We start from the raw sequence: 26,910 nt of genomic DNA on the forward strand, positions 1-26,910 counted from the left end.
GGGGAGACAACTCTTAACAATTGTGCCAAGCAAACAGGACAAGGAATAAAAAATCTTTAATTTGATATTTGGTCAGATTTTTACAAACGTTTTGAGGATACAGAGCTTTGTAAAAATGTAAATTGGCTTTTGAGTAGCAGTTAGCTTGATTTCTCTGTGAGTTAACCAAAAAGATCCTCTAAACTGAAACTGCATGCTGCAACGTTCATATGACTGCTCATTGGAACGCCATATAATCACTCTTTAACCACTTGTCAGGAAATCAAATATATGATTTCGAAACGACCATTGGTGCATTTTTATCAGTCAGTTACAGTCAGATAGAACTGAAGAAACCTTGGGCTGAGTCTTCAAGTGACCTTAAATAACAATTTGTTGAGTTTTAATAGCTTGGATAAGATCATGTCATCTACAGGCTTAGTGGTCATGTGACCCATATGATAGAAAAAAAAATTCTTTGAAGAGATTTTTCAGGAAAGAAAAAAAGATAAGTTTTAGGAGAGTGCACAAAAAGCATTTGGCCCCTGTAAATGTCCTGTTTTAATTTCTTTGTCACACTTAATTGTTTCAGATCAAACACATTTAATAACAAATCTAATTTTCAACTAATTAGATTTATTAAGAGAAATAATTTCTTCAAAATAACCTCTGAAGAAGTATTTAACCTCTTACAATTTTTTTTTCTTACTCATTGAACAAAAATAACAAAAAGTCCCTCACACATCTACCAATAATATAAAATGGCATATTATGGTCACTGTAGATAGAAAAAAAGAGTAAATTATCACAAAAAAGTGATATTTTGAGATTTTCTATAAAAATAAAAAAAAGACATTCTGAGAGCGCCAAAAGTCGAAAATTTGCGAAAAAAAAAAGAACTCTGAAAATTAGAGATTAATTTCATAAACTTTCCAGAAGAAAACAAAACAAAAATAAAAAAAACAGGACATTTCTGAGCTTCAAAATTCTAAGATTTTCAAGTTTTGGAAATGTTTTGAGTTTCAAAACTCGAAAAAGTTTCAAATTTCAGAGTGTTTTCTAGCAAATGTTCAACTTTTTTATTCCTCCTTTCTTTTTTTATATCTGCAATGGCCATACCATGCTCATGTACTTTCAGGATGATTGAAAAGATGCATTTTTATTTACACTGGTTGTGTTTGAACATGTGTTTGAACATGTGAACCTTTCTGTGACTAAAAATCAAAACCAGAACTTACTGGCAAAGGAGAAAACCACTTTATCTTCCAGTCGTTTTAAGGAAAACACTAAAGTCCCAGCATCCAGTCAAAGTATTAACACCATGATTCACACCATTCTGTATCAAACACACTTTTCTACCTCTACACTTCAAAAGAGAGAGTGGTTTGGTTTTTACCATCTACAAGTCTGTCCAGCTGTCAGTCAGTAAGATGGAGGACGGGTTCTGGTGAAGCTGCTGGAGCTTCAGGAGGATGTACAGTCTGGGACGGTCCACTTTCAAACTCCCCCTCCCCTTCCTTCAATGACAGAAACGTGTTACTGTGTGTTTAGTTGTGTTAAATGAATCTATTTTAAATGCTGCCCTTGAAAAAGAGATCATAATATATATACATGTATATATATTTTGACAAATGTTTTAATCTATTTCAGTAAGTATTATGCTGTAAAAGATACAGAAAAACAACCAATAGAGTTCTGTATTGAAAATAAAATAAGTAAAAACATACTGATGTCTAAATGTTTTATAAAAGATGAGTTTTAGATTTTGTATGAGATGTGATATTTTGTGTGAATTGTCTATTCTGTTACAATGAGAAAATGAATGTACTGTGACTGCCAGAAGGCCTAAAATTGACTGAATAAATAATTATTAAATAAATAAACTATTGATATCATGAAAAAAAACTGTTCTTGTGTATTTCTTCTTCCTTGTACTTTTTTGACAGTTGAACGTGTAATTGTATGATGCTAACCTGCTGTTTTTCATGACGCAATCACTGCACGTGAAAGGATGCAATATCACAAATGAACAGAAGATGCTACTGTTGGACAACTATATGTGAGCAATGAAAATGTCTTAATTCTTGGCAAATGCACTGTTTTTTTTTCTATAAGTTGTTATGAAGATACCAAACTATTGATCAAGCTGCATCTCGAAATGTGAGCTGAAAAGTACTGGGACAAAACCTAATAGTAGAAAATTGTAGAACATTACTACACTGACTCAGTACCACAATACATCTTTTTGTCCTAAAGGTATAAATTGTGTGTGAAAAATAGTCTCACAACAACACTAATTACAGCACAAGTATTAATAACTGGGACATTTAAAAAAAAAAAAAAAAAAAGCTATAATGGAATCTTTTAATAAATTTCGAAAATACTAATCATTTTCAGTCAGACCACACAGCTCCTTGGATGAGTAAACATTAAAGGAAAATGCTTGAATCATTGATATGTCTGGTTTCCTTAGACAACTTTATCAACCAATTTGAATAATGAACTGGCCTTAATATACTGGATCAATTGGAATTTATGATAGAACCGAAGTGATTTTTTTTATAAAGTTAAGACGTGCTGTGAATTGGCACTACAGAAATAAACTGAATTGAATAAAATTATATTATTTAGCTTGATAGTGCTTTCCTTCGTTATATCTCTTTCACAGAGTACAAACACACAATTTTGGGATGAAAACTGAAGCTGTTGGTGTTTTTAGCATAACATTCACAGACCTGTGGCTCTGTTACTGTGGCTCCAGTGACATTTCATAGGAAATGAATTATGAAAACGTACAGTAATAACTTGAAATTTTAGATTTTGGAAAATGTATTGGAGGTAATTTTAATTTGATTTTAATGTAATTTTAAATGGCTCCCTAGAACTGCTACCCGATAGCGTTACGCAAGCGGAATTTAGAGACACCCATAAGCATTATTTGCAAACATAGATTAAGCAAACACCACCTTTAATTTGTTCAGTTTATATTTACATGCGCTACATTTTAACATTGATTTTAGACACTGTTAAGGAAGAAATCCTATAGTTAGCTTTGGAAAAAGTCTGGCTCTCTCTCTTCCCCTGGATCCCAGGTCCTCTCGGCGGCCGCGTGTAGCCACAAGGAAAACAACAATGCGTGTTGACGTCACAGAATTACAGAGTTTAATCCAATATAAGACGATGCATAAACTCAGAAGTAAGACAATGCACAAACTTACACCAGAAACTGCAGAACAACGGAAACATACATTCATTACCTGACATAAATGGAAAAGAAAGAAAGAAAGAAAAGCAAAGACGTGCAAAGACATCTTTGGAGAATTGCAAGAGCAAATCTAATCTGTTACTTCTGTGTAGAAAGTTTTATCCTCTTGTATTTAATTTATTCAAATAAGGCGTATCTTTGCTCATCCAACCAGGAGCTATCTCTGACCCTCTCTCAAGCCAGTAACTCCTGTTGTTTTACGGCTTTTCACAGATGAGTGTGAAAAACTAGATCTTCTACTTATTGTTTTCCCACACAGACAAAAGGCAGTTCAAACCATCCTACCAAACCATCTGTTGTAACTACAGGTAACATAAAGGTCAATAGGCCAGAATAAGTCACTGATTTAAAACCACAATTTAGGCCATTTGAATCAAGACATGTTAAGTTTTAAAATTAGCTTATCTTAAATTTATTTTCTTAACAACACACTCTACTTGTCTTTCTTATAAAATAAACATTTTTCCGCCACTCTTTCTGCGGAGTGGCCATTTTGAAACGCAAAGTCCATTTCAATAAGCGCTGCAAGTTACAAGTCAGAGGTACTCCCAGTTTCTCAGTGGGAAACTTCGGAGACCGTTCTAATTGGGAGAAGGTCTGAATTTCCCAGTTCCGAGTACACCTGGAACGCAGCATCAGTGTTCTGCTGCTAACGAGCCATCATTTGATCCAGCTTTGTTGAACTACTAACGTGCACGAGGACTGACTATGGACACCCATGACCGAATAACAAGAATGTGGTGTTCACCTTCAGCGGTAAGGGCAACAAAACACATTGGCAGAATGATTGAACACTCCAACTCAAACTGTATGGGGGAAAAAAGTTAATGAATCTACAAGCATAACGAATTCCTCACGGCTATTTGACCATATTATGCTAGTTTGACCCTCCTCCCCCCAAAAAACAAAAACAAACTGTATCTGTCTTTAATCTACAAGTACTTTTTTGTATATTCGTGTTGACGGTGTCACTTTTTGATCCCACAGGTCGACCTTTTCCCTCCACGTGAGCGGGAAGCCACTTCCTCCGTGCTAGTCAGCACTATCAGCCGGACAAGCCACCGGCAAAGTGGTAACGAGCAGACAGAAAATGTTGAAAAGGGGGCTGTACCTCCACGCAGAATTAGCCAATCAGCATCACATCCGTCGATCGGATAAAGAGAAGCTCAACTTTTTTTCTTAACACTTATTAAGTTGTGTTTACCTTGTGTGTCCGCTCCCAGTCCAGCCAGCAGAAGGAAACCAAACGCAGGCGGCCGAGAGGAGTTCGGTCTGCTCTCAAGGAGCCACCATGAGGCTGCTGGACGAGCGGATTTGGTTGCTGTTCAGGCGACACTTGCAGCAAACTCTCACCTACTGGAGCGTGTTCTTCAGCTTCGGCCTGTGCATCGCTTTCCTGGGGCCCACCATCCTGGACCTGCGGTGCCAGACCCAGACCACCTTGCAGCAGATCACCTGGGTCTTCTTCTCACAGCAGTTCTTTCTGCTCGTGGGTAGCACCGTGGGCGGACTGTTCAAGAAAACGTGAGAGAAATATGTTTTTAAAGGTTTAGTGGGGGAGCTTGTACGTTTGATCCTGCTATAGTCGTCATTGTTTTATCGTCATTACATTGACGGCTTATATTAAAGTGATTTTTTTTTTTTTTACATATAAATTAAAAATAACATTTAATTTAAAAAGTTGACTATCTTTAATATGATATCTGGCAAAAACATGTTACATACTACTACTACTACTAATAATAATAATAATAATAACAAAACTAAGAAATTAAATTTTTTTATTGCATAGATTATTCAAAAAGAGAATTAAAAGAGTATGCTTCATATTAGATGAAGCATACTAATTCTAACAGGGGTGGCCAGACCAGGCCAGTAAAATATTTAGGGGGAAAAAAATATAAATGTATTTATTTGGATGTGATTGAATAAAATGATTCAATGCCTTTCTATGTCCTGAACATGATACTTTGGGGAGGTCAACATTTTTCAAGATGGCACCCCTTGGACCCCCTCCCCTTTACAGGTGCCTCTAAGATAAATTAAGGAAGTTTTAAGGCTTAGTGGGGGAAAAAAACCTTTAAAACTTTAGTTTAGAAGTTTTGTCAAAATTCTGTCTGACAGTTCTTCTCATTTGACTGGCAAATGTCCAGCATTCAAATAACATCTGCTTGTCTCAGTGCAATGTCCGAAATATGATGACACACACACACGTGAATTAAAATGGATGTTTGTTGAGGAAATCCCTTTCTGAAGAAGAAAAAAAACCAAACAAACCAGAAATGGACAGTAAATAATTTCTCTGTGTTTGTGGTTTTAAAGGGAGGGGCAGCAGCACCGGTCAGGAAATGGACACCAAGATGTCTGATGTTCGGTCATGTTGGCAGGAAGTGTTTTAAATCAAACAGTGGAGTACTTAGCTGTTTTCTTTGTAATCCATATCAAATAAAACAATAGAGTACATGAACAGTGAAAACAATATTTCAAGATAAAATGACTTAGCAATGCAGTTCAAATTCAGTTCAGAAATACTTTATCAATCTCAAAGTTGATTCTGTCCAAAGCAAATCGTAGAGCTACCTGTTCTCCCTGCTCATGTTGGGTAACTAATCTACAAATATGTCCATTGAACAATTTCATTTTCCACACATTATAACCATAAGTAACATAAAGAGTTTTCAACATTTGTTTTTGCAAATTAAAATCTGAAAATTGTGGTTTGTTTAAGAATAACAAATTTTGCTGGTCAGCAAATTGTCCCAGAAGTTACTTGTCAGAAGTGATAAAATTGCTGTATTGAACATTTTCAAGTAATTTAATGCTAATGCGAGTTTGCCCTCTGACAAAGTTAAGTCTACTTAAAATGTTCACCTCAGCAGGACAGGAAGCTGTGTCGGTAGATGTTAGCTTTATGCTTAGCAGAACAAGACTGCTGCTCCTCTGTGGGATTTCCTTCTTTGAACCTGTAGGTTCTGCAGCCATTAAACAGTTCTGCTTGTTTGAATTAGTTTAATTTTGTAGTTTTAAGGACATCATTGCACCAGTCTCTAGTGGCTATTAATGTGATGATGTTCCAGGTTTGATGTGAAGATCACTGATGTTGAATATAATTTATCAGGAACAGCCTAAAGAGGAAAGGGGAACGTTGGCAGGGATGGCTGAGTACACAAGGTAAAGATTAAATAGAAGCAGCAGTGAGGCTGGAGGGCTGTGATAAGCTGACTGGGTAAATACAAGTTAGTGGAACATCAAGGTAACTTTACTGGAGCTGTACGAGGCTGTCCTGTTTAAACTGGGAGCACAGGGCGTCACGCTTTATCCCAGTAAGTCTGTAAAAACTAAAAAACTCCTGCATGAAAAGTTAGGGATGTTATAGAGCGATTTGCACAGTTCATCCAGAAAGTGTTCACGTTTTAATGTTCCAAGTTGTTTTAAATCAATCTCTTTCCTCAAAATTCAGTACGCCATGATGACAATGTGAAGACATTTTTGTGAGCTTTTGAGTTTGTGTGTATTCACAGCTTTGTAGAAATATTCAGATATGCAGCTCTGTTTTATTTTTGCTAAATGTTTATTGTGCTATTTGTGGATCTTCCTCCAACTGGATCACACTTACTGGGTGTGACATTCCCAGCTCTGACTTCTGACTTCTGATCACAGGGTGTTCTGTTACTTGGCAAATAAAATAATGAAAAGTCTGCAAAAGAAGGAAATATGAGGAGAAGTGTGTTTATCCTACAGTTATGAAGCTGTCAATCTGGTTACAAACTGGAGCTTGTTGCTAAGGGCTGGATGAATTTGTTTGCGTACAGTCTTGAAATGACTACCATTAAAAGTGAAATAACACTGTACTGTTTCACACCTTGACATTAATGAAGAAATGTATTCAGTTCTTTTTAGTAATAGTGTAAGAAAACACAATAAATCTAAATTGAATGCATGCAGATCCAGTATTCATATTACAATCACATTCAGGTTGGTATGATCCCAGTTTTAACACATTTGGTAAAAAGAAGTTCTGAAAAGAAGCTCAAGTCACTGATTTTTGCAGCAGTTCCCCTTACAGAGGAAGCACAGGAGACATAGTTGATGTGGCTTCATGTAGGAAATAAACCCAGTTAGAAAGAGAAACCTGACCAGTTTTACTATTCATGGGTTGAAAAACAGAACTCAAAGTTAACTCAGAACGCCAGCAGAATGCTTGTTAACATGTCGGCTTGTCTGTGTTCCTCCAGCCTGCTGTCCTCCCTGTCGGCCCTCTTCGCCTCGGCGCTCGTCATCTCCCTGGTTTTTGCCGTCATACCGCTGTGTCACCATGTGATCCTGCTGTCCGTCGCCATGGGAGTGGCGGGAGCCGCCATGGGCGTCATAGACACAATCGGGAACCTGCAGCTGGTGAGGCTCTACCAGAAGGACTCTGCCGTCTTCCTGCAGGTCAGTCAGATTTGTTGGGCCACATCTGCCGAGTAATGAAAACACACTTTACACAGCTACTATGTATTTATTATGGCCGAAATAAATGTTAATACATTTTATATAATTATTATTTGCAATGCTACATCCATTTACTGAAGAACTGGAACCAAAGTCCAGAAAATGTCATCATCACTAATCGGAACAATCAGCAGCGTTTCCGTCATCTTGTTTGGTGTTTCCTTGTGTTGCATCCAATGGAACAACTCAGAATGTTTAAAAAAAATCTTAGGCAGCTTTATCTGACAAGAACCTTTTTGTCCACAAACTAAGCTTTTTAAGCTAAAAATGTAATAAAATAAAATTCCAATTCAAGGACACAAGCTTCTGATTTTCTATCAGTAGGCAACACTGACCTCAGACATGAGAGAGAAGAGATTAATGAAAGAACTCAACATGTTTTTCTTGCTGATAAGAGTTAGAAAGTTGAGTTATTTCAAAGACTCTGATGATAAACTGAGGTCATGGTCAATCTCCAATCTTTTTCTGTTTTTAATTAAGTGGAACCATGCCAGAAAAGTTGCTCTCTGTCAGAGAAATATTCCTCCTACCCGTTACTGTTGAACAGTAGGATGAATATTCACAGCCTGAGCTGTAATGAAAGGTTTTTTTTTAATTCTAGTTCTGCACCAGCACTGAGAGAGGCGTAACTCTGGAAACTTCAGGTTCAGCTGCTAGAGAGGGAAAGTTATTGACTTGCAGGTTTGTGACTTTTCAAACTGTAATCATAAAGTAATGCCACGTTATTACTTTTAGAAAGGGAGCACAATGAAACTGTAACAGTCATTTTAATTATCTTCACTGCAAAGCACAAACTGTCTTATTGTGTAAAAATGGAACTCTATGGATCACAGTTGTGACTGGCTGGATTCATTGTTGGAGGCTTTAGTGATGAACGCAAACCTGAATGAAATGAAGACTTAGTTTGATTTTATTGAATGTGATTATAATTATTCAGTTAGATAAAGTGAAGATAGAATCAGAAAATGTTTTAACAGATATCCAAAAATACCTTTGCATGTTTTTAAAGTGCTTTTTTTCAGCTTCAGATAGATGTCTAAAAGTAGTTGAATGTTTTTCTATGACCAAAATTACATTAGAGACTTAAATAAATAATAATGATAATAATGTATTTTACCCATATAAAATGTTTGGAAGCTCATTTTTGCCATGGAAGAAAAAAATAAAAGTCCAACAGAAAGTCATCATTATAAGAATAAAGGTAATATTTTCTACTTTCAAAGTCATAATTATGAAATATAAAGTCATAATTATAAGTTTCACAGTCATAATTATGAGATTCAAAGTTGCACTGTTTCTCCAGGAGGTTTGCTTCAGTATCTCATAATTATGATTTTAAAACTCAAAATTCTGACTTTATGCTGGGCTTTTATTTAATTTTAATTTTAATTTTATTTTTTTTATTTCATGGTGGAAATGGGCTTCCATAAAAATGAGTCTTTTCTTGTAAAAGTTCTATCTCCTGGATAGAAAGAGTTCAGCTGTGAAGAGCTGCAGCTGAAAACCCTGAGTGGGAAATCTGATCACATTTATCCTGGAAAGAGATGATGGTGCTTTCTGGAATGTTGATTGTTTAAAGGAAGAGCGACGTTCTCTGTACTTTAAGTGTGCAGTTCTGGTAGGAAGAATGGATTTATAGATTCCTAAAACACAGATCCAGTCCAGTCATGAAACATTTTTGGAGATGTTTTGGTGGCATCTCAAAATCCACCAAACCCCCCAACATTCCCCCAAAAAGGTTTCTCCCCCTCCTGCCCTGCCATCTGGTCACCAGTAGGCTGCTTCTTCTCAGATTTGAGAAGCAAGTCATTTAAATTTGTCCCCCCAAAAAAAATATAAACCCATGTACCATTTTTCCTCCACTTCAGTTATGAACCACTTCACGTTGCCTCAGCCTTCATTCCTCCCATCAGGCTTTGCATTTCTTCATTGGCCTTGGAGCATTGGTCAGCCCTCTGGTGGTTGACCCGTTCCTGGCGGAGAACAGCTGCGTCCTCTCAGCCAACTGGACTGCCAACTCGTCCGGCTCGGACCTGGAACACCTCCGGAACACCCTGGCCGGACATGGCGCCCCGCTGCACAACGCCTCCCAGTACCCTCTGTACACGGAGGGCGTGGTCGTCACCAGGGTGTCGTACGCTTTCTGGATCATGGCTGTTATCAACGTGAGTTCATGTTACATTTCATGCGTTTATATGTTTATAGACGTATTTTATTTTTTTGAATTTCTGCAGATGACTGTAGTACCACAGAGGAGATGATCATATAATACTGTCAGGACATAATGACAATTTGAACAATTATGTAAAAAAAAATGATCTAAAAGTAACCTACAGCAGCTTTGGGTGGATAAAAAAAACAAATAAATTTCTACTTCCAAATTAGAACAAAGTGTCTCCATAGATGCAGAGAGAGAAGGAGGAAGTTCAGTTCTATCACTATAATGAACATCAGATCCCAGACTCTCTCTCTCAGCTTTCTAGCCAGACAGAGACTTGAAGGGGAGCGGCAAAAGCAAACGGCTGGATCAGCAGAGCTAGCTAACAAGTGATGTCATCCATGTTACCCTTGAGTCATCATGATGGTCATAAATGTTACTGTTGAACATTAGCTCTGCTGCCTGGATGTAGAGCTGTTGGCATGTCATGATGGTCATGAGACAGTCAGACAGCAACAGTCTTCAGTCAGAGGCTTTTCCGGATTCGTTGCAAGACTGACTGCTACTGAAGATCCTTCCTGCCTAGAGCATCACCATTTACAACGACATGAGGCTGAAGACGACATGAGGCTCACCAACATGCCGTTTCCCCAAATGAAGTCTTCTTGAATTGGAGCAGATGTCAGATTCCCTTCGGTTTAAACTAAACAAACATCTGCATGTCACAATCCAGCCGATTTTAACATCTTCTGTTTTACTTTAACTAGCTCAAGGCAGCTTAGCTTAGCTTATCTTAGCTTCTGCCACCCTTTGGGTTTATTTACTTTTTAACACAAAGGTATGACATCTTTCTGCTGCAGGTAAGAGGAATTTCTTCTTCTTTATTATTAAAACAGTTTAGTTTGGGAAACCATTAAAAGGAAAAAAAAAGTGTGGTCATTTATTTTCCTAAATATGTAACAAAATGCTGTCCTGTCTCATAAGGCGTGCCGTATGATTTTGCAAGCTGCATGAATCTTTACAGCCCTACAGATTAGAGACTTGACATACTGCAGCCTGAGTGCTTGATTCATACTGTAAGTCAATAAATTGCTCAAAGACAGAAATCAACATGGGATTATGAAAGAGCAGCAACATTTCCACTGTTTAACACAGGATTGGAGCTAAGCAGCCTGGAAGCAGCAGGATTCTTCTTCGTGTCTTTTCTCTCTGCAAAAACAGTCAGATTACAGTCAGTTTACTGAAGCACTGAACAGCAAAGTGGATTATTACATTAAGCATTTATTATAGCCTGGTTAGACTGGAAAACAACTCTGAGGAACACGGGACCACAATACTCAGCATTTGCTTCTTATCTCCACAGATTCACAGTAAGTTATGTTACTGTACAAAAAATAAATAAATGACCGAAGTAGGAATATAAATTACAGGTATACATTTTTGTCCTCCTTCAGAACTGTGACCAGTTTGGTCCGTCTGAACAGGATCTGAGGGGATGGACTCGACTTTTATGAGACGGAGCTCATGAGTGAAATCAGGTGACAGGAAGGAAGCCTTTGCTCATCATCAGAGTAAACAGCTGTGTGTGTGTGTGTGTGTACGTGTGCGTTTGTGTGCAGCTCCCTGTCCCAGCAGCAGTTCTCGCATTGATGTTCCATGAGAGACTGGTGAGGTGCTGCCGGAGCAGCCCCCCTCTGATCACCAAGAAGCCTGACATCAGTTCCCACCCCACCAAGGAGCAACAGCAAGGTGACAGCTGTTTTTATGCAATATTAGAAATACACACAAATACAAGTAAACGAATTATTCCTGTTTTAAATAAGAAAATAATAATTTCATTCTTTCAGTAAACGCTTGATCAGTAATTGCAGCAAAGGTTGAATCTGTTGCTAAAAAAGATTCTTCTAAGATCAACATGTAAAAAGTTCACTTTTTTATCCAGGTGAAGCAAAAATCTGCCACATGAAGAGTTCTTGATAGAACATATTTACTGACAGTTTTTTTTATTATCTTAAATGCAAAACATTTAGATTTCTTTGTACATTTATGAGTCAATTCCTGCTCTGGCTGTAGTGTCTTTTCAGTGAATGGTCTTTTTTTGACCTTAATTAACAATTGATTCCTAATTTAGTTGATGGTTATTTCAGAAATCGATTACTCATGATTAATCATTTCAGCCCTCGTGTGTTGGTGAAGACAACAGATCTTCTTCCTGTCTCTGCAGGACACGGAGGACTACTGGACTGCTGCAGGCCCAGCAACCTGCAGGGCCACCCCGCTACCTTCTTCATCATTCATGCCTTGGGCGGAGCCATCGTCTTCATCACTGATGGAATTATAGTGAGCGCAAACAGAAACGCATGTTTTCTGTTGCTGATGTTCTGAAGCTGCTCAGTTAAACCAAACTCTGCTGCAGTCACAGCTGCAGGTCCCTCTGTTCTTAGCAAAATCATACAAACCCCTCAGTTTTGATGGAGTGGTTTTTTTACCATCAGGTTTCAAATTTTCCCAGTGACTCTCATTTGGATTCTGGTCTGAACTTTGACTGGACCAGTCTTTTCATTTCTAACATTTTATATTTCCAAAAATAAGTAAACAAAACACGCACAAATTAAACTGGACATTGAAGTCTCTGTAAAGAAAATTGTCCTTCAAAAACAAGCACTCGACTGAAGCCTCTCCTGAAGGCAGTGTGGGAAAGAGGAGGAGCTTCTTAAAGAGACAGAGGCCCAATTTCAAGGCATCAAACTGCAAAGTCATGTTTTGATTCAGTCATGTTCGATACATGCAGCATTTTTATAACAACTGAAGGTAACATAGTTACATCACTAAACTGCACACAGTAACTGCATTTAATCATATTTTCAAATTTATTGGATTTTATCGAGGCTCTTGCTGAACAAATACCATAGAGAAATATTAAAAATGACAGACATTACTGCCTTTTTTTAACTGAATGAATTGGAATTTATCATGACAATAAATGAAAATTCTTCTAAGAAATTTATCATGATAAAGTGATATGATAAATGTCCACCTCAGCAAGGGAGTGGATTTTGTCTACTTAAAATTAGAACAGTTTCACTTTGTATCCCATGAAACCCGTTGAAGTGAATGGTTGTCAGGTGAGCCATCTGAAGGTGGGTGAAAACCTTAGAGCAGCCCAGCCTGGCTTCATTAATCCATGCTAACATTCCTGTATGCAGACACCAGCTCCTCCTCCAGCGGCTTTGCTTCACCTGCCGCTCTCATGGTTTCTCCTGCAGGGCTGCTACGCCGGCTTCGTCTACACCTACGCCGTCTCCCCCCCTCTGCTCATGGGCTACAAGGCAGCCGGCTGTCTGGACAGCGTGTTCTGGGCCTCCATCACGGCAGGAAGGCTGTGCTTCATCTTCTTCTCCTACCGATACGCAGCACCGGCTCTGCTCTCCGTTAGTCTGGTATGAGGCAGCTGCTGAAATGAGGTCCGGCAGAGGTCTGGCACGCTGCTTGGAGTCAAATATTTGAAATGGGCGGGAATGTAAACGCCAGGATATAATGTGGGAGCTAAACTGTTTGCACAGTGTTGTTATGAAGACGCATGTCTGGCATTCTGATTCTATTGTCTTTTTCATACCTGCTCAGAAGGTGAAGCAGGCCCACAGTCCTACAGCGGCTGCTGCTGCTAGCAGCTATTAGAGCTGGAAATGTTGGTAACACTTTATTTGACTGGCTGTCAGACTGACATGACACTGTCATAAACATGATATAACATCTGTTATGAACATGAAGGAGTCTTCATGAATGTCTCACTGTTGTCATGAAGTGACATTCGGTAAATAATGACACTTTTAATGCAAAGTTGCTCTAGAAGTTGCATTGAAAGGCCAATGAAAAGTGTCGACTTTGCATTAAAGTGTCATTATTTACCGAATGTCACTTCATGACAACAGTGAGACATTCGTGAAGATGTCTTCATGTTCATGTTTAATGGTGTCATGTCAGCCTTATGCACACCCCATCAAATAAAGGGTTACCAAAATGTTCATATCAGAGATATGATACAGTTTCTAATTTCATAAAAGGCCATTCATTGTTGGGCTTTGTGCTGTTTTGTGGCGATAAAGTAAGTCCATGAGAGGCTGTGGGTCTGAGCTGAGCTCCATGCACCAGGACTGGAGTTAGCTTTCAGATTCAAACTGAGTCTGTAGACACTGAATATTCTCAGAAGAAGAACTTTTGATGAAAAGAACAAAAATAAAACAACCCATTCACCATTTGTAATACCTTGTGGGACCATTTTCCTGACACATACTACGTTGTGAGGACCCACTGCTCCTTGTGGGGGCCGAAGCCTGATCCCCACGAGGGGAAACGCTGCTTTTGGGTCAGGGGTCAGTTTTAGGACTAAGGGGTGAATTGAGTTTTGGTTAGGGTTAGGTATGTAATGGGTAGGGTTAGGATAAGGGTTAGGCTGTAGAAATGAATGGAAGTCAATGGAAAGTCCCCACAGACATAGTCATGCAAACGTGTGTGTGTGTGTGTGTGTGTGTGTGTGTGTGTGTGTGTGTGTGTGTGTGTGTGTGTGTGTGTGTCAGGTGGGCGTCATCCTGGTCCAGCTCCTGCTCCTGATCTTCTACTCCAGCCATGTGTTCCTGTTCATGGCCACCTGTGTTCTGGGCCTGTGCATCAGCAGCGTGTTCCCCTCCATGCTGGCCTTCACTGAAGACGTCCTGGACTACAAAGGTCACATAGTGCTCTGCCTTTCCATCACCTCATCTTATCTGTTGCTCCTGGTCTCCATGCCGACTTGTTTGTTATCTGTGCATCGAAGGCTCCGCCACAATCGTCCTGGTGACGAGCGCCAGCACAGGAGAGATGCTGCTGCAGCTGCTTGTGGGATCGGTGAGAATCGTCCCATCTGGTTGTTCATGATTCTGATCACATGAAACGTTACAGAAAATATTTGTGAAGCCTTTCCTTTCCAGCTGCGCTCTGGATTAATTAGATTTGAAGCAATGCACGTAAACTGAAGTAGAAGGAAAATCATTTGGATGAACAAAAACATAAAACGTGCGGTTCTCTGACGCCGTGCTTTGTAGAGGCAGGTTTTGCTGCAGCTCCAGCTGTGAGTCTTTAAGTTTTGCACGTCTGCATCTAGTTCAGCCAGCGTGGGTGGAGAGAGAGACGCTGAATGTTTTCAAGTCTCACCACAAACTCTGTCCTGAACTCAGGTCAGAACTTTGACTGGACCGTTCCAACTCCACTCTAGCTCTGTATGCTCAGTGTGCTGATACCTCAGCCAGTCACCATAAAAAAATTTCTGGAGAATAAACTGTCCTAGAAATTATTGTGATAAACGATCATTTTGGTGTATTGAAACCAGTTTTTAAGTAATGTATAGAAAATTGGATAATAAAGCATGTTTGCCCTCTCAAGGACCAATAAACTTCTACCTCCAGTTCATACTGGATAGAAGATATAGAAAATATCTTCTATCTGAAGATGGAAGATATTTTAAATATCCAAAATAAGACAACATCCGAAACCAATAAATGAAATGGAAATTAATGCTCCACACAACAGAAATGGTAAATAAAATGCATTAGGAGGTTTCTGTAAACAAAACTCAGACTTAGTGATGCCTTTCTTTGTTTTTTGTTTTTGATAGACCTCTAACTAGGGACTGCTGGTTTCTGACAGTGGATCTTCCTTTTCCAATTTCAAAATTTTGTTGTTAAAAAAAACTAATTGTTTTTTTTTTTTTTAATCAAACGTCATTTATTTAAAAAAAAACCCATTGAAATCATTATTTAATTTAATAGATTAGATTAGTTAAGCTATGTGATGTAGCAGCAGTAAATGACCTCTACCCTGTTGTCTAAACCTCACAGCTGATGTTTTCGGGTTGGTGCTCAGGATGTGTGTGTGTTGCTTTCTGTAGGTGATCCACAGTAAAGGCAGCTACTCCTTCCTGTTGTGTACGACCATAACGTCCTTCATCAGCTTCTGTCTGTTCCTGCTGCTCCTCTACGTCCACCGGGTTCACAGAAACCTTCAGACAGGTAGATCCACTCAAACACGATGCCGACACCGCACTGCACATCCTCAGACACCAGCAAAGTAGTCCTGGGGCCAGAATAAGATTTTTTTTTTTTAAATATGAGAATAGAGTCCTAATATTAGTAGAATAAAGAGACAATATTACAAGAAAATTACAAAAAAAATGTTTTATTTTTTTAATGCAAGCAAAGCTGTAACAGTTAAAGACCTGAAGCTGGTCCAGTCAGTGATTCTGTCTTGGAAATTGACTCAGGTGTTTTTGTTTTTTTTGCAGTCGTCCTGCTATTGACAATTATCTGATGGTGATTTGTTAAAAGATTAAGAACTTATTTGTAAAGCCGATTCCAAAGTATAACTTCACAAGATGCTCAACGTTCCTCATTTAATTTTTTTTTTAATTATTTTTCCTGGAGGAATTTCCATAAAATGTCTCCTGCTATGCGACCTTATTCTGATATTATGACTTTACTTTCATATTATTACAACTTTGTTCTCATTTTCTCATGACTTGTTTTTTTGTGCTTTTGTTGACCTTACTGTCGTACAGCAGTACTCTTGTTTTATTCTCATGTCCTCTGATTTTATCACGGTCATTTGACTTTATTCTCATAATAAAGTCATAAACATTATGACTTTAATGCTATGACTTTACTGTTGAAACTTCTTAGCCTGTCTCTAAAACTTTGTGGTACTTCAGTGACAGAGATCAACATATGTAGCATCTGTTTTGCTCTGATCTCCAACCAGCTTGGAAGTGGCATTCAAAACTATCGGAGCCACCCAGGGAGCAACGATGCATTCGTTTGAATCTAAGCGTCTCATTTTTGACTGAACTTCAGTTGCAAATGTTTGTCTTTCAGATTCGACTCCATGTCTGGACATGAAGGATGAGTCGAAGAGCGGAGGCTCCTGATGTCCAGACATCATGACAGCTGGACTGACTGCTTCAGTCTGAGGACGGTTTCTAACCTCAGGTTTCTGGGCTTGAGCCGGTGTGGCAGTCAGAGCTGTCGTTTCACTGTAACATGGTACAACAAACACTTTCAACAAACACGTCAAACTTGATCAAACTGCTTTATTTAAAACAGAGGGAATCAATTTTTCCTCTTGCTGCTAATATGATATTGTTCTGTTTTCTATTATGTTTTATCTTTTGATATTTAGCCTGGAGGAAAAATTAACATTTAAAACAGGAGTTGGTTTCATTTTTCAAGTGTTTATTGAGCAGAAATGTTTGTTCTTTTCTTCTGTGGTATAAAAAAACAGTATCAGGTTGATGAAGACCTGCTGTCTTTCATGAGAGCAACAGAAAAGTGTAACGGCTTTATTTCAGCCAGCTGACTGGCAGGGCACAGCAACAGGCACTGCTGGTTTCTTCTGACAGTGTTGTCCAAATCTTTTGTCACATTTGCCAAGATATAATAATAAAAAGAATCACTGAAAAAGTTTTTTTTTCTGCTAATCAATGAACAGAACTTCCAATATTTTAACTAAACAAATAATCAAATCAGATTTTTCTTAAGAAATGCATAAATCACTGCAGATCCAAAACTTTGACAGAGTTTTGCATATTTGCATTGTTCTAGAACTGTGTCACTCAAGCTGAGTTCAATCTTTGGACAATTATTCCCTCTGGTTCATCATTTATGATGTGTAACTATGGGAACAAGGAATTGTTTTACGTCTGAGCCAACAACTGTCTTCATCCAGGACATGTTGTGAAGAATGTTTTTTTTTTGTCGTTGGGTGTTGAGCTGTTTGCGTGTCATGAGACTTTCACACAGCAACTATCTTTAGTCAGAGGCCTCCTCGGCTTAGTCGTAAGACTGACTGCTACTGGAGATTTACATTAACCACTTTTAGAAGATAGCCAGAAGTACTAAAATATTTAATTTCCCTTTGGGATAAATGTTGTTGGACCAGAATATTGATGTAAATAGAAAAAAACTTTATTATAAGCATTAAGAAAATGATTTTGCTCCCTTTTTTAAAACTTGCTGTTTTGAGTCAACCTTTAAAAAAATAATGAAAAGCAGATTTGGGTGCGTCACTCAGCTTTTGAATTAAAGCCAGTGGATAAATGTTCCATTCACTGAGAATAGAGAATCCAAAAAGTGTTTAACAGATGAGTACTTTGTGTCTTAAGATTTTAATTTGTCGCTAATATTTTTGCATTATTTGAAATAATTTCCACCTGTATGAACTTGGACACAAATACTGTCATCTATCCAGCCAGAGGAAACTCTGGTCACTCCTGCATTTTGTCTCATTGAAAGGATTTTAATTCAGAGATAAATATGTTTTAAAAAAAACAATTATGAGTCTCATCATTGTGGCATCTGGAAATAGAAATAATTTTGGTAATTCTAACTCATCTAAGACAAGAGAAGTTTGTTCTGATTTCACTTCAGTTGGGGAGGAAAAAAATGTCTTTATTCAGTTTACGCAAACTTCTGATTTCAACTGGATCTCAATAACATGAACCAGATCTGGAGTTTAAAGAAACCACCGGGTTTCCAAAGACTGATTAGATTTACATACACACACATTAAAGCTGGTGTCAGTTAGACATTTGTTTTATTGGTCTCTTGTACAGAATTCCTCTAGGCTTCTCGCACATCAATATGCCACTCAAGACAAGCAGCTTGTAAACATTTTGAATAAGCATCGAACTGGACAAAACAAAGCAAAAACAGTCATTCTTTAAAAACGACTTTTTACATTTCAAGGAAAAGAATCAAGAGAGCAGATATGAAGAAAAAACTGAACTCCAAGATGACTGGAGGAGAAAAAAAAGCTTTGGGATCATTTTATAGCTATTTCATAGTTTTTACTATTAAACTTACAGCAAAAAATGCTTATTCTATATATCTGTTCTATGGGTTGTAGACATTTTTATAAATATTTGTGCAAGTGCCTAATTACAAATTAGTCTTTTTTTTCCATACAAACTGTAAAACTTTAGATTTAGCTCCTTTTGTTCTTATAAAATACAAGTGCATAATGAAGTCCTCCCTTTACGGGGAAAAATACATTTCTTTAGTCATCAAAGGAAATCCTAGAAAAGTGACAGAATCCAATATGACAGGAACCCCCGACTCTTAAGTGCAAACGTCTGATCACAACATCTGCATGTACAATATCAACACAATATCAAAAAACAGTCAACATACAAAACAGACTTTGATTTTGTCCCAATAAGGCTTTGATTCCTAAAAAAAGAAAGGAAAAAAAAATTAATTCCCCAAAAATTACACAAAATAAAACAAGGATACAAAAAAAACATGCACAAAGAGGAATATTAAAAAGCAGACACTGATTTACAAAAATAGAAATTATTCTGAAAATTCTATTGCATTACAGGAAAATAAATGGAGGTTACAATGAGTTAAAGACAGGGTTTTTTTCTCCTTCTCTCTCTATATATATATATTTATCTATACACTTTCTGAGCAAACATTTAGAGGCAGGTTAAGAAGGAACATGGCCGCCGACATGAAGCTGGTATTTTACATGCTGAGCGCGTCGGCTCATGTCGCTGTCTGTATGTACAGTAATGCATCCAGAATTACACCGCTGCTGAGTTTCCTCCAATTCTCTGGTTTGGTCGACATCTAAGATACGGCGTCTGAAATTTAAAATAAAATCAAATAAAATAAAAAGAGCTCCATGTGTGAGAGAGCTTAGTGAGGCTGACCTTGGGCTTGGCTGCGGTAAGGCACCGTTTCCATCTGAGTGAGCGCGTGTCCTGCACCAACCCGTCTAACCCGTCCCTGGGTTAGAGTTCAACACTTTGGTTAAAAACAGAACACACCTCTGTGTTTTTTTTTCTTTAATCCAAGTACGGTGTAAACAAGCGCCACGCACGCTTTCAATGTTAGATGGCATAGAGAGGCGGGGAGTACGTCTGGAGTCTGCATCAGACTTATGGCTTTAAAGTCGGGTAAAACGCGTGGAGTGGGAATCAGGTGGCTGATAGGCAGGCAGCAGGGAAATGTCCAGGCAGCGCTCTGGGTTAAAGAACCAAAACATCACCAGCCAATCAGACGGCGAGAACGACCCGAAACATCAGTACCCAATCAGAAGGAGAGAGAGATGCAACTTTGTCACTCTTTCATTTCTGGTTGCATCGAGATCTTGGATAGCGATTAATTGGATGAATTGGTTATTGAAATAATTGTAAGCTGATTTAGTAATCGATTAACCATTAAGCTCGAGTATACGGATCCACAAAAAGGAGTTTGCTGAAAGTACAACGGAGTCAGAGCAGCAATTAAGTCAAAACTGTACAAAAAAAATATATACAATTTGCATTTAAGATAAAAGAAAAGAGCCGTAAATGTTTTACCCAGAAATCCTAAAGTGGCAGTTTTAATTTCACCTCGTTCAGACTCTTAAAAATAGCACCTTTGCTACCCATTTATTAACTACACTGAAAAAAGGAGAAAGAATTGTTACATGAAATCGAATTAAGTTTGTCAAACTTAATTTATTCATGCGTGTATAACATAACTTAGATTAATATATGTACTTGGGTAAACTTAATTTGATTAAGTCCATCTTTTTTAACTTGGATCAAATGTTTCACTTTTTCAGTGTGTTTGTCAAGTCAAGCAGAATCGCCTGAGATTTTTTTTACATGTTGATATTAAAAGTATTTTTAGTTGCAGATTCATCTTTTGTGACAAATGATCCAGCATTCACTAAAGAAATGCTCTTATATGCATTTATATATTATATATACTTCACATAGTTTAATTGTCAGAATAATCAATACATTTAATCGATAACTAAAATAATAGTTGCATCTTTGATGAAATTAATTGATAAAATTACCTATTAAGGAACTGTTAGAATATTATCGCTTTACTTTTGAAACTTAAATCAACTTTAATCTTTGATGTAATTTGACAATGTATCGTTAAAAAATAATCTGATTGGATTCATGTGGAGATCTTGAGATTAGAGGGGCCATATAAATAGTGGGCCACATTCGGCCCACGGGCCTCGAGTTTGACACCTTGGATTTTAAGCATTAAAGCTGAGAAGCAACTTTAAGCTACAAACTGGCGTCCAAACACATGATGCCCTGCTGTTGGACATTTCTGTTTCATTTTAGTCAATTACAATAAAAAAAGAACAAAAAAACAGCAAATAAAATGTTTCCTGTGAGCGGTGGCTATTTAAATTTGGAGAATAAAACCTTAGGAAAATATATAAGGGAACAACTTTTCAGTAATAGGTTTAGCTTTCCTATTTTCTGTTGAAAATATTGTCAGCAAACGGCTGACAATACATTTACATTTAAGTCGCTTTTAACCCTTTCTTGCTTCCCACAGTAAGAACTTCCACACCGAAGAATGTTGCTAGTGTCTTGAGCAGACCTGATTCCGGCTGACTTCTCGGTGCATTCCCAGCTCAGCAGCAGAAAGAGGTTATAATGTTTTGGCTGACTGTTGGGCAAGCAAAGGTATTGCTATTTGCGGTTAAAAATAACAACAAAAAAGAGCCATCAACAGTCTTGGCTTTAATTCCATCCGTATTGTTTGGAGCTTTTTAAACTGGAAACAGAGGGAAGATGGCAGCATCTGCTGCCAAGAACGTAGAAGTTTACAGGACAGACTGAATGAACCTGGAGTTGCACAAATACGCATGTCACTAAGCAGATACTGAAGAAATAACCAACTGCTAAATATTACATGTATGTAGGGATGTCCAGGGCTGAACTGGAATCAAACTTGTTCTAGAACAGTGCCACTGGTGGTGGCAGCAGGAGCTACACTAGCTCTCATTTCTTCTTCTACACTTTTGTTAATCCTTTTGGTTGAGGTGTTGCATTATTAAATTAAGCTTGTTTTTTTTTTTTTACTTGTGGACAGCTAGAATGCGTAGCCATGGCAACAACGTATTGTTTTTCCAAATAGGAGCAACTGATTAGCATCGTAAAAGCTACAATAATTCCAAGCAGAGTTGAAGAGGAGGCTTCATGATGCAGAGCAGAGAGAGGAACAGGAAGTTCAAACCCTCTCTGCTCGGCTTGGTAACCATACGGACAGGCAGAGAGTTAAAGGGGAGCGGCCAAAGCAAATGAGGTGGATTAGCAGTGTTTGGTAAGTACTGATGATGTCATCCAGGACATGTTACTGTGGAATATTGTCTTTGTCCCTGGATATTTAGCTGTTAGCATGTCATTACAGTCATAAGACTGCCATGCAACAACTATCTTTAGTCAGAGGATTTTCTAGATTTGTTGCAAGTCTGACTGCTACTGGAGATTCAACAAAATATGTTTTTAATTTGAAGTTAAACTAAATGCCTATAAGGTTCTTACTGGATCTATAAAGATGCAACAAACAACTGCTCAGGATTTCCACAAATATTGAGCATCAAAAAGTTTGTATGGTATTCATTTTTTCACAAAATCATAGGGAGACATTTCAACCACAGAAATCCCTGCATCCATCTTATCCTTGCAAACAGTTGCCCTGACGTGTTTTTTTTTTCCCTTCTCATTTCTAAACAATGTTTTAAAGGCCAGCTGGTGATAATAAAAAAGCTCACTCACTAACAAACGAGCCGCTTCCCTCTGTTTCCGTTCTCTGGTTTCCCTCCCCAACAAGCCGATGACACTAGTGATCCATGACAGAGAACTACAGCTGGATGGGTGCCCCCTGTGGCCAAAAATGCTGTATGGCTTCTCTTTCTTCCCTAAAGAAGGCAGAACAGGTCAACATGGCCGTCAGGGTGTCCACATAAGTTTCATTAAAACAAACACACACAGTGGCTTGCATAAGTATTCACACTCCTCCCACTCTCTGAGATCCAATCCAAATGAAACGCACTGAATGTTGGGATTGTATCACAGAAAAAAGTGTGAAAGGAATGTTAGAACATCTGCAAAGCACTGCAGAAGCATAACTTAAGGTTCAGTTTGGATTGTGGCCACAAGTCAGAATAAGACAGAAGGGTGGAGGTGGTGTGGGTCAGGTAGTGAGCAGCTGAGGCAGGCGTATGATCAGTTGGAGCAACAAACGACCAGAGTTGACTCGGGTCAGAAGAACCGGTCTGGCAGCAAAGCCACAGCTAGAATCCCATTAGGAGTGAAGCAGATTGTGTCCGGTGCGGTTACCATGGAAATTCCTCTCTCCTTTTCATCTGCTGTGATCCCAAAATAAGCCAGACAAAATGAATGCATCAGGATGGCGAACAGAAAAGGGTCCTGAGGGGGCGAATGCCACAAGACCAAGTGAACGCTTCGCCCTCATCCGTCCGTCACACACGGGTCTGGGCCGTGTCTACGTTTTCTGGGGGTCTGGGGAAATGGGTCCGGGTGTGTTGGTCCCATCCAGGCTCTGGACTGGAATCTGGAACTGGGAGTTCAGGACTGACGGGAACTGCGACAGAAAAGAAAATGATGGTGTTCAGCTTTAGAGTACAGAGAAACAGGAAGTAGAGCCGTTTTCACACACCCACCTGGAACAGGTGGGCTCCCTGGCGTCTGGTGGCTGGGCTGAGGGGAGCGACGGGACTGAGCGTGCTCCAGAAGTGGATGTTGGACAGCAGAGGACTGGGAGTCAGCAGGAGGGTTGGAGTCTGGGAGGGACAGAAGCAGCATAAACTACCAACCTGAAAACAGATTCACTTCGACCACAAACTTTACAGCGCTGCACCAATTTCATCTATTTTGAGAGATCTGCAATGTTTACATGCTAAATATGTTCTTATCTAGCTCCGCTGAGGCCGGAAAATCTGCCACTGTTCCCTTTTTTCACCCACCAGCTCATGTCTGCACGTCCACAGTTATCAAGTCACCCCACTGTTCCAAGCTTAGCAACTTTGTCACCATTTTTTAGCAAAGTTTCATACACACACACACACACACACACACACACACACACACACACACACAAAATCTGATCCGGCAGATCAGGTCTGGAAACTGCAATCAGTTCAACCATAAAACTCTATCATGGTTTATTGGGATTTTATTAAATAAACCAACACAAAGTAGTGATGAATTGTGAAGTGGATGAAAATAAAGAAATAGTTTCTCTCTAAATATTTGAGAAATCTGGAATCTATTTTGTATTCAGCTCCTTTACTCTGAAGATACATTTAGAGAAACAATGTGAATAGCTTTTGAGACAGAAAACAGTGAGTATCCTTGGTGGTGGCAGCATCATGATGCGGGACGCTTTTATTCAGCCAGGACAGGGGAGCTGGTTGGAGTTGATGGGAAGATGGATGGCAAACCGAAAGGAGTTGCACACCACACTATTGAGATTTATCACCAAAATACAAAATACAATGTGTTAAAATGTGTTTAAATATCTGAACACATCTTGATTCCACTGAACAAGTAAATACTACTTTGTGCTGATCAATCGCATATCACTGGATTTTAGTTTTACATTTTAGTAAAAAAATAAAAAGAAATTAAAGTTCTACTATTAATAATAGTAAGAACACAAACATTTACCCATCACACACTCCCTAATGTTAATAAGTACTAGTCTAATCACAGTAACATTACATAGCAATGATACTAGTTGTTCGGTATGTGAGCTGTTCTCTGCTTATTGAAGCCACAGGCTATCAGATTAATATCGGCAGTTTAATTAGTCTGGCTATCGGCTGCCCTGCTCTGGCTGTTTATCCTCCTCATAAAAATGTCGGCGCTCATAGCTTGTAAATGATTGCTGTAAAACGCCATTATGTCAACGGAGCAACAGCTGGCACAGCATATGCTACTGGTCTGTCTCCTCAGGACCAGGGGTTGGGACCGTCTCTGAGTCAGTACCTAACGTAGAAAGTCCAAGGTGAGGACAGAGAAGGTCAGCGGGTCAGCGCAGGCTGCTCTCTGTTCCACACTAGGACAGAAATGGGCCCGTGGGTTTGGAACTGTGTTCTATTTGAAGTGGGGCACAGACTTCTACTAATCAGCTCTTTAGCTTTTTTGCTAACTTTGAAAATGTTCAGCACGCTTAGCTTCCCCTAAACGAACTTTTCTAGACAAAATATAAAGCGGTAATTTACTTAGCTGCTTTGTAAAATTTTAGTTGAGTAAAGTTTCACATTTGCAAGGAACGGCGTGTTATGTTCGAGTTGGTATCCACCATCTAACCGCTACAAGGCTGTACGACCTGTAGCAGCACAGCTACAGACGCAAGTCAGGGTAACCTAACCCAGTCTAACTAAAAGCTTTATCAAAAAATAAAGTTTTAAGCCTAATTGTAAAATCAGATAAGGTGTCTGCCTCACAGACTAAAACATATATCATCCATTCGCAGATTACAGGCGTCTGAAACCGTTTTCCTAAACTGTTTTCCCAGTTTTTCCAACTAGAACCACATTTTGCCGCCTCCTCCTCCAAACTCACAGCTGAGGTCCAACTGTGAAGGTTCCTGTGTGGAGTGGAGGATGAGAAGAGGAAAATTTGGTAGAAAGTGAAAACAAAGAGGTTTTGCACCTTCAAACGTGTTTGCGGAGGAAATGTGACAAAAAAAAAAAGTTTGTGAGAAATATCTGTTTCTTCAGAGCATCTTGTGAAAAGAAGCAGCAACATAAGATCAAAAACACTTTGTTATTCCAACTTTCTACAGTGTAATGCAGGGTTGAAAAGCAAGAATTATCGTTAGGTGAAACAAAAATCATGCAAGATATCGGAAAACCACAAAATTGTGATACTTATTGCTGAATAATCAACTGAAATTAACCTAGAATCTCCTTTTTTTTTTTCTTTATGTTTTGTGTTGATGCTGCAAAAAGTAGTTTCAGCTTTAAAGACCATCACAGGCAAACAGAGAGCTAAATGTTGGTCCTCTCCATATGTGAGCCGACAGGGAGTTTGAGCTGGAAGCCATGACCAGGTCTGACCTGAACAAGCAGATCTAATCCACCCTGACACAACACACAGCCAAAAACAAGGAGACATTGCTGGAGCTCTACTGCCCCCTGCTGCTCATCTGGGAGCTGAAGAGTCACTTTCTTACAGTCACATTTGGCTTGGAACTATTTGGAACACACTTTAAAGTGGGCTTGGATTATGAATTCACACATTCAAAGACATGTTGTTGCTGTTTTTATGTTTGAATAATAATAATAATTAGAAAACTATTAACTGGTTGCGTTTTGAAATTAATCGTGGGAATAAGGTGTTGACTTGTCTTTGTTTAGATGTCCACCAGTTGAAAGATGTCTGAATGTAAAACAGGAAAGTGGATGAGAGCAAGAAACTGTTAAAACTTTGGGTTTCCTGATGTAAAATGGGACCATGACAGATAAAGCGGGTTATATAGGTTCATATCCTGTCCAACATCAGTGAAAAACAATGCAAAAAAAGAGTAAATAAAAGAGAAATATCTGGTTGTACAAGTGTAAGAAACTGGCATATTTCCATTCAGCTAATTTCGATTTGCGCAATTTTATGGTTAAAGCAGCGACTGACAGTAAAGAGCTCTTTCTTAACGCCCAGTACTTGCTTTGTGCCAAATAAATCAGAATTGTAATCCAAACTTGGATTAAAAAAAAGAAAAAGAGAAATGCACCCTTCAGGCCAGATACTTTTTTTCCATTCTAAGGTCTGACCTGTCAACTTTTATAATCTCTGATTTGATTATTTTAACTACAGTTTTGATCTATTTATACATGCTGCCTCACTGAGACCCAAGCTGTCATTTACAACAAAGATGTGAAACAAAGAAATGTTATTTGTCAGTTTGGTTTTAACTCCACGCAGTAAACGCTGATCAGAAAAGAACACAATGTGCTGCAGGTTCAAGTCCAGCAGGAGCTTTGAATCAGACTGAAGGAATGACCTTTAACCCTGCATCAGAAAACTGACTCAGAGTCAGAGTTTGGATTCAGAGCAAACCATCACACTGACGCCTCCCTGGACCATTGGCATTTACTTTGCTTGCTGCTGATTGGTTGAACCCCCAGCAGTAGCGATAAAGTAATCAGTGGATGATTT

The 26,910-nt window shown here is 38.7% G+C and overlaps 2 protein-coding genes across 4 annotated transcripts in view; one reads left to right on the plus strand and one right to left on the minus strand.

The window, feature by feature from the left end:
* The first annotated feature begins 3,856 nt into the window (after positions 1 to 3,856).
* LOC106963465 (major facilitator superfamily domain-containing protein 4-A-like) lies at positions 3,857 to 17,384 on the plus strand. Its single transcript, XM_015058387.1, has 12 exons — positions 3,857 to 4,000; positions 4,232 to 4,316; positions 4,468 to 4,768; positions 7,480 to 7,678; positions 9,652 to 9,903; positions 11,516 to 11,645; positions 12,121 to 12,236; positions 13,163 to 13,336; positions 14,474 to 14,621; positions 14,710 to 14,780; positions 15,820 to 15,940; positions 16,799 to 17,384. The coding sequence occupies exons 1-12, from the start codon at positions 3,953 to 3,955 to the stop codon at positions 16,849 to 16,851; spliced, it is 1,698 nt and encodes a 565-aa protein (XP_014913873.1). The 5' UTR covers positions 3,857 to 3,952; the 3' UTR covers positions 16,852 to 17,384.
* Positions 17,385 to 18,496: 1,112 nt separating this feature from the next.
* Positions 18,497 to 26,910, minus strand: part of elk4 (ETS transcription factor ELK4) — a 26,808-nt gene continuing 18,394 nt past the window's right edge. For 2 of the 3 annotated variants that reach the window (XM_015058389.1, XM_015058388.1), the window contains exons 5-6: positions 23,412 to 23,531; positions 18,497 to 23,332 (exon numbers count right to left, since the gene is read on the minus strand). In XM_015058389.1, the coding sequence (XP_014913875.1) occupies positions 23,234 to 23,332; positions 23,412 to 23,531 (219 nt within the window). In that variant the 3' untranslated portion in view covers positions 18,497 to 23,233. The remainder of the gene's footprint in view (positions 23,333 to 23,411; positions 23,532 to 26,910) is intronic. The other variant, XR_001428199.1, reaches the window with a different exon arrangement.

Source organism: Poecilia latipinna, unplaced genomic scaffold, assembly GCF_001443285.1.
Source record: "Poecilia latipinna isolate Pla-1442-1.1 unplaced genomic scaffold, P_latipinna-1.0 Scaffold1537, whole genome shotgun sequence".
In the NCBI taxonomy this organism is placed as follows: domain Eukaryota; kingdom Metazoa; phylum Chordata; class Actinopteri; order Cyprinodontiformes; family Poeciliidae; genus Poecilia; species Poecilia latipinna.